We start from the raw sequence: 7,520 nt of genomic DNA, 5'->3' as shown, positions 1-7,520 counted from the left end.
TGTGTGGGTCCTGGCGTGGGAGAGGTGGTGTGTGTGCGTCCTGGCGTGGGAGAGGTGCTGTGTGTGGGTCGTGGCGTGGGAGAGGTGCTGTGTGTGGGTCGTGGCGTGGGAGAGGTGGCGTGTGTGGGTCGTGGTGTGGGAGAGGTGGCGTGTGTGGGTCGTGGTGTGGGAGAGGTGGTGTGTGTGGGTCGTGGTGTGGGAGAGGTGGTGTGTGTGGGTCTTGATGGTGGGGGGGTGACGTGTGCAGGTTGTGGGCCTCGATGTTCCCAGCCCCTCAGAGTGAACGTGCCCCCTGTCCTGCTCCCGCAGTGGTTCCTGTGCCCGGCTGCGTGGCAGGCTTGAGGCAGGGCTGTGTGCAGAGGGCTTGAAGTTCAAAGCACAGTGGTTAGGAGAGTTGAGGATGGAGGGAGAGCAGGTGCTGTTGGTATTAATGTCACCACTCAGACGGATTCATTTCTCTTGTTCCCACTCTAGTCCTCCTCCGTCAAAGAAAATGAAGCTGTTTGGGTTTAAGGAAGACCCGTTTGTGTTTATCCCTGAAGATGACCCGTTATTTCCGCCGATAGAGTAAGGGGCAATTCGTCCTTTTCACTTCCTGGTTTAAAGGCGTTCCAGGGCGGAGTGTGCAGCCTGGTCACCTGGAGCCCCTGCTTTGTGCTCCGCTCTGGGGGGCTCCTTCCCCTTCAACTGATGTAAAGCTAGATGAGACATTAGACCCCGGTTGTTCCGCCCCTCCGATTAGCTGAGTGGTCATCCAGCGAGGCAGCTGCCCACAGTCAAGGTGACAGTGAGCTGGTTCTGAGCACTGTCGGTTGCGTGTGTAGAGAGGAAGGGTCAGGCCGCCAGTCCCAGTGGTCCCATTCCAGTTCAGTGGGTCCTGGCTAGGCAGACTGAGAAGAGAGGTTGTCCCATTTGCACATTCATTTACTGAATTACCCTTGACATCAGTCTAGAAATTTTTCAGGAGCCTCAGGAGTGGTGTGGGCAATGGGGTCGCAGCATGGGGAGACAGGGTGTTTGTGTAGAAGTCCTGATTGGGCGGCTGCAAAAACTGCGAGGAGGCCACATGTTCTGACCTCCTCTAATCTCACAAGAGGAAGACAGCAGTAACCCAAGGCCTATTATTGCAAGGCCAAACATGCTGCCTCCCTCCAGCCCTTTCTCCAACCGTTCCTCCCAAAGCACCCACCACCTTTCTCCAGGGTTCGATAATTCACTGCAGTGGCCACACAGAACTCACAGATTACAGGGTATATTAGGGAAGCACCAGGCTACAACTCAAGTTCAGGAAGAACGCTCAGTCTCTCTCCCAGCCCACTGTCCCTCAGCCAAGAGTCTCTCACAGTCTCTTCCTGGGGTGCGTGTCTCTTGCGTTTCTTTCCCAGCAACGCGTGTCTCAGGAGCCCGTGTCTCTTTCAGCAGCAAGTCTTCCTCAACCAGCAGTCCAAGAGAGTGCCTCCTTTTGAGCCCGGCAGGGTGGTCAAACTAACCAATTATAGCATCAGAACTCTAAGCACCTGAGAGAGAGTGGGCACCTCCCAGAACATTGTTTTGTGCCACTCCCAACAGAAATACTCCAGGTGGACACCTTCAGCAATCAGGAGCTCCTCACTTGCTCATAGATCCCACCTTGGAGTTTACAAAGACCATGGGTAGAAAAGCCACACAAAGTAATTTACTACACTGCAGCGGCCCCCGTAAACACCATGTGGCAGCCCCAGGCAAGGCTGGATCATTCAAGAAACCCCCAAGTGTGAGCGGTTGGAGTCTGGGGCAGGCGCTGCAAGCCAGCGAGGTCAGATCACACAAGATGCCCACTAGTGTAAGCTGTCAGAGTCTGGGGCAGGTGTTGAAGGCCGGATCACGTGAGATACCCCCAATGTGAGCAGGCGGAGCCTAGGGCAGGCCTTGGAGGCCAGATCATGCGAGATGTCCCCCAGTGTGAGTGGTTGGAGCCTGGGGCAGGCGTTGGAGGCCGCATCATGTGAGGTATCCCCAGTGTGAACTGTTGGAGCCTGGGGCAGGCGTTGGGGGCCAGATCACGCAAGATACCCCATCAGTGTGAGCAGTCAGAGCCTGGGGCAGGCCTTGGAGGCCAGATCACACGATACGTCCCCCAGTGTGATCTGTCAGAGCCTGGGGCAGGCCTTGGAGGCCGATCACACTAGATGTCCCCCAGTGTGAGCTGTCAGAGCCTGGGGCAGGCCTTGGAGGCCGGATCATGTGAGATATCCCCAGTGTGAACTATTGGAGCCTGGGGCAGGCCTTGGAGGCTGGCCCCCATGTTTTGACGCCCTCGTATAAGCAGCCTCTGTTCTGCTCGTAGGAAGTTTTATGCTTTGGACTCTTCGTTCCCCAAGATGAACTTGCTGACACGCACGACGGAAGGAAAGAAGAGGCAGCTGTACATGGTCTCAAAGGAGCTGAGGAACGTGCTGCTGAACAATAGTGAGAGGATGAAGGTGCGCTGTGTGGTGGGGCCATGGGGTCCACACTCTGTGCCTGGGCTCCTCTCTGCCTGTTTGCCATGGGCTAAGAACACGTGGGCTGCCTCCTGTTGTCAGAGCCTTGGCCGTTGTGGCCCTGAAGCCAGGGGCGTGGGCGTGGTCCTGCCAGAGTCTTCCTTGACCGTCCCCTCAGCGGGCGGGCTGCTCAGCACCACCGATGCGCCAGGCCTGTTGCCAGTCCTCTGACAGGTGGCCCGTGTTCAGGCATTTGTGTTGCTGTTGCCCTACGCATACCCCTGTTGTGCAGCTGGTCTCTGCGTGGGGTCTGGGGCCGCAGGGCGAGCAGTGGTGCCACTGCTCTCAGTAGCCAGCAGACTGTGCTCCGGGAAAACCTGTCAGCTTTAGTTCCTTGTGCGGTGACTCCGGGGGAGAAGCCTGACCACTTCCCTGTGTGCCCTCCCGAGTTCAAGGGGTGTGGGGACCCCATTGTAGTCAGCTGCTTTCAGACATGCCCTCTGCTCAGCCCACCTCTCACATGTCCCCCGGCCTCCTCTTCTCAAGAGTATCTCCCCTCAGACCTGTCCCCATTCCTCCCCGAGACCTGTACTCCCTCCTTAATCTTTGCAGACCCATTCCTCCTCCTCTTCCTCAGGTGCATCCCCCATCTTCTCCTCAGACGTGTCCCCCATCTTCCACCCTCAGATCTGTACCCCCTCCTTCCCCCAGAGCTCCCCTCCCTCCTCCCCTCAGGCGTGTCCCCCCCAGGCGTGTTCCCCTCCTCCCCTCAGACTTGTCCCCCTCCTCCCCTCAGATGTGTTCAGCCTCTTCCCCCGTTAGGTGTGTCCCCCTCCTCCCCTCAGGCGGCCCCTTTCCTGTTCCCTCAGCAGTTGACTGGATGTTGCCCCTCGTAGGCTGGGTCATGGATCTTCATGATTGACTGTCCTCACAGGTGATCAACACAGGGATCAAGGTCCTGTGTCGTAACAACAGCGGGGAGCACTTGGACTGCGCCTTCCGGCTCGCTCAGGAGGTAACACAGGCAACGGGCTGACAGCACTTCCCTCAGGAAGGTAGCACATGGAACACAGCGCTGGCCGACCTCCAGGCATCCTGCCTGCTCCCTGTGTTAGTCTTTGTTGCCCCCTGTCGCTCCCGCTCTTTGCTTTCACGGGATTCAAGCCAGAGGGTGCACACAGCACAGAGATTCTGGGCCCCTGGCCCCAACCACTGGGTGTCTGCCCTCTGTCCCGGCCTCTGCGGGGGTCAGGACACTGGCCCTGACTGCCGGGTGTCTGCCCTCTGTCCCGGCCTCTGCGGGGGTCAGGACACTGGCCCTGACCGCCGGGTGTCTGCCCTCTGTCCCGGCCTCTGCGGGGGTCAGGACACTGGCCCTGACCGCCGGGTGTCTGCCCTCTGTCCCGGCCTCTGCGGGGGTCAGGACACTGGCCCTGACCGCCGGGTGTCTGCCCTCTGTCCTTGGCCTCTGAGGGGGATCAGGACACTGGTCCTTGTGTCCCCACCTCCTGGTCCCTTTTACAGTGACCACAGTCAGGAGTGGAGCATTGGTGATCCTGTCACCTCTCCGTAGGCCTCTTCTTGCCTTCCCAGTCATTTGGGCAAGGCTTCCAGCTTGCCTTGGAGCCTCCCAGCCCTGCCCAGTGCTGTGCCTGGTGAGATGGCTCCTGGCCCCCTTGTGCAGGGTGAGGGGGTGGCAGTCACTAATGGCGCTTCATTCTTGTAGGGCATATACACACTGTATCCGTTCATCAAGTCCAGGATTGTCACCGTGTCCATGGAAGACGTGGTAACACTGCTGACCCAGGAAAATCCATTTTTCAGGAAACTCAGCAGTGAGACATACAACCAGGCCAAGACCATGGGTGAGTGCAGCGTCAGCACAGCCCCCTCATGGGCGCCGCGGCCACATGCTTCGCTGCACTGTCGTGTTCTCCTGTCTGCTGCATCAGTGTGTGGAGGGCTTTGCAGGGACGTGACTGATGGGGCGCTGGATATATTAAGGTCGAAAGTGGATCTGGGGATTGCTTTATTGTGAAAGGTCTCTGGTGGCCCAGAGGGTTAAGTGTTTAGCGGTGCACAGGTAGGTTGGCGGTTGGTTGACGTGGTGGAGCCGGGGGAGGCAGGCCTGGTAATCTGGAGCATGTCTGCTCGGTCTCAGTGGTGGCCTTGAGCTGGAAGTGACCTGGAAGCAGGGGCTTTGTTTTTGTTTGTACCTCCCCAGGAGTCTCTCCTACAAACGGTTAACACACTGCCTGCTGGCTCACTGTTGGCCAGAAGCCTGCAGGCTTGAGCCTACCTGGAGGTGTCTTGGAGGAGAGGCCTGACAGTCATAGTCTTCCTCTAAAAGATAAGCCCCTGCTGACCCTGTGGAACACGATCTGCTCTGACACATGAGGTCACCCTGGGTCAGGTTGGCCCCGTGGCATGCTGCCTCCCCTGGCCGAGCTCCAGCACTGCTGGCATCCCAGGGCGGTCTGGGCGGGCGTCATAGCCACCAGCTAGAGCTCTTGAGCTTTCTCTCTGCCCCACGTCCCAGGGAGAGGCCCGCGTGGGGACACAGTGGCTGGGTCTCAGGGCTCCGGGTCTTCTGTGCTGTAAGGACACGAGCAGTGAGACATACAGCCAGGCCAAGGCTATGGGTAAGCGTGGAGTCAGCACAAGAGGCCTCTGGCGTTGCGTCTGGTTGCATTGGCGTGTTAGTCGAGACAGCCTGTCCTGCAGGGGCCCAGTGGTGGTACTAGTGGCCAGAGCGGTGCCCAAGGGAAGCAGAGGATTCCTGCCTACAGTCCTGAGACACCACGCTCCTCCATTCTCCTGTACTTTTTATAACTGATGGTTTAGAGGTTCAGGTCCCATTGATGCTCAGTATGTGATCAGTGGGCACGGCTGTGTCATACAGGGGACAGGCCGCGGGCTCTGGTCCTTTCTCCGTGTTGTCAGTCAGAGGCCAGGAGGCAAGTAGGTCGGGCCACAGGGTCTGGCTTCATCTGTTGTCTCCTTAGACAAGAACCCTGACCCAGAGGAGAGGAGATCTACACGGACAGTGAGCTCTGGGGGCTTGGCTCCGGTCTTGCATTCTGACATCTGCACTGTGACCTTGGACAGTTTCTTTTGTGGTGATTCGTGCCATTCTGGGAGCTGGAGCTCTTCATTTAATCTCTGCTTGACAGAAGCAGCGTTGATCCCCAGCCGTCTGCCCCTGGTGGTGACCTGCCAGGTGGACCAGCTCTGGCTCGGTCCTTTCCTTGTCTTCACCACAGCCCTGGACGCTCTGCTTCTGGCTGCCCTTATACAGTTACCAGGCCTCTCTGCACCCAGGTCCTCGCTGGCCAAGGGTGTAGATTGTCGTTCTAATTCCTCAACACATTGAGCCAATACTGGCTTCCAGAATGTGCTCAGCAAATGTATCCCCACCTGGGACACTGAGCAAGCCTTCTCTGTTTCTCTTCCAGTGAAAGGAAGCATCGTCTTGAAGTATGAACCAGACGCCAGGTAAGTAAACGTGTCCTGTGTGAGCCGGGCGGGAACTCTGGGGCATTCTGTGCGAGTGAGCGCGTGTCCCGTGTGAGGTGGGCAGGAACTCGGGCGTTCTGTGCGAGTGAGCGCGTGTCCCGTGTGAGGCAGGTGGGAACTCCGGGGCGTTGGGTGCAAGTGAGCACTTGTCCTGTGTGAGGGAACTGCAGGGCATTCTGTGTGAGTGAAGCATGTCACATGTGAGCTGGGTGGGAACCCCAGGGCGTTGGATATGATTGAGCACGTGTACTGTGTGAGGCAGACGGGAACTCCGGGATGTTGGATGCGAGTGAGCACGTGTGCTCTATGAGGTGGGCGGGAACTCCGAGGCATTCGGTGTGAGCCAAAGTGTGTCCTGTGGGTCGGCAGGAATGCATGGGTGTTCATTGTCCTCGTGGTGGACAATACGGTAGAATAATTTCAGAAGCCTTCTGTGGATACTCCCCTGAAACAGTGTGTGGACACATGAGTGCTGAGGTGACAGTACATGTGTCATTGGTATCGGGCTCAGCTGATGCATCTTGGTGGTGCCTGAAGTGTGTGTAGTACTTCTAAACACTCTTTAGGAGTTGAATTCCAGATTTTGTCTTGGACAAAAATAACCCTGTTGGTGCATGTCAGAGGTTCTTGTCATTTGGTCCTTGGTGGGCCATTTCTGTTGGTGGCCTGTCACTTGAGTGGCTGGGGCATGGGATTGACGGTGATCGGGTCCTGACAGGAGCCTGTTTTACAGGAAACCAGGAACCCTCCAGTGTCCCATTGTCATGTGTGGATGGCGTGGAAAGACCTCCTTCCGCACTTTTGTGCCCAAGAACGAGCGGCTGCATTATCTCAGGATGATGGGGGTGGAGGTGCTGGGAGACAAGAAGAAAGAAAGGCTTGTCCTCACCGATGAGAGCACTGCTGGTGGTGGGCCAGCAGAGACCAAGATGCAGGCGGAAGAGGCCAGTGAGCCAGACGGGGCTGCAGGCAGTGACGTGACTACAGATGACGGCCCAGATGGGACAGCAGGCGGTGGTACGGCTGGGGACGGCAGCCCAGGCAGGGCAGTGGGCGATGATGCACCTGGGAACGGCAGCCTAGATGGGGCAGCAGGTGGTGATGCGGCTGAGGACAGCAGCCTAGATGGGACAGTGGGTGGTGACGTGGCTGGGGGCAGCAGCCCAGACAGGACAGCGGGCGGTGATGCATCTGGGGATGGCATGTCCCAGTAAGAAGGGGGCTGCCAGGGAGAGCACAGCCAGGCTTGGGGGTGGCGTCACTGTTCTACGGCTCAGACCACACGCAGGCCTCTGACCGGAAGGCAGTGGTGGGAGGAGCAGAAATGGGCAGGTGGGAGGCAGTCTCTGCGCGGCTCTGTGCCCAGCGTGGACCTCCAGCTGCTTGGACGGCCGGTCCTGTTTGCTTCATCTGCCCATGCTGGGTATTGTGTGCCTAATGCTGGGAACAGGCCTTCGCCGGTGGAGTCTTCAAATTCTACCAGGAAATAAAACTGCTGACAGTTTCAGGCCCCTTTTGCTACCTTAGAGTTCAGTCCTTTAA

The 7,520-nt window shown here is 58.0% G+C and overlaps 1 protein-coding gene across 1 annotated transcript in view; it reads left to right on the top strand.

The window, feature by feature from the left end:
* NSUN2 (NOP2/Sun RNA methyltransferase 2) overlaps positions 1 to 7,192 on the top strand; it is a 54,732-nt gene extending 47,540 nt beyond the window's left edge. The window contains exons 14-19 of the mRNA XM_007953262.1: positions 475 to 567; positions 2,327 to 2,462; positions 3,397 to 3,477; positions 4,189 to 4,327; positions 5,918 to 5,957; positions 6,712 to 7,192. Of these exons, the coding sequence (XP_007951453.1) occupies positions 475 to 567; positions 2,327 to 2,462; positions 3,397 to 3,477; positions 4,189 to 4,327; positions 5,918 to 5,957; positions 6,712 to 7,192 (970 nt within the window). The remainder of the gene's footprint in view (positions 1 to 474; positions 568 to 2,326; positions 2,463 to 3,396; positions 3,478 to 4,188; positions 4,328 to 5,917; positions 5,958 to 6,711) is intronic.
* The last annotated feature ends 328 nt before the right edge of the window (positions 7,193 to 7,520 follow it).

Source organism: Orycteropus afer, unplaced genomic scaffold (genome assembly GCF_000298275.1).
Source record: "Orycteropus afer afer isolate SDZICR_OR568_19922 unplaced genomic scaffold, OryAfe1.0 scaffold00381, whole genome shotgun sequence".
Classification (NCBI taxonomy): Eukaryota; Metazoa; Chordata; class Mammalia; order Tubulidentata; family Orycteropodidae; genus Orycteropus; species Orycteropus afer.
The sequence above is the reverse complement of the archived record's forward strand: the minus strand, read 5'-3'. Positions and strand labels throughout refer to the sequence as shown.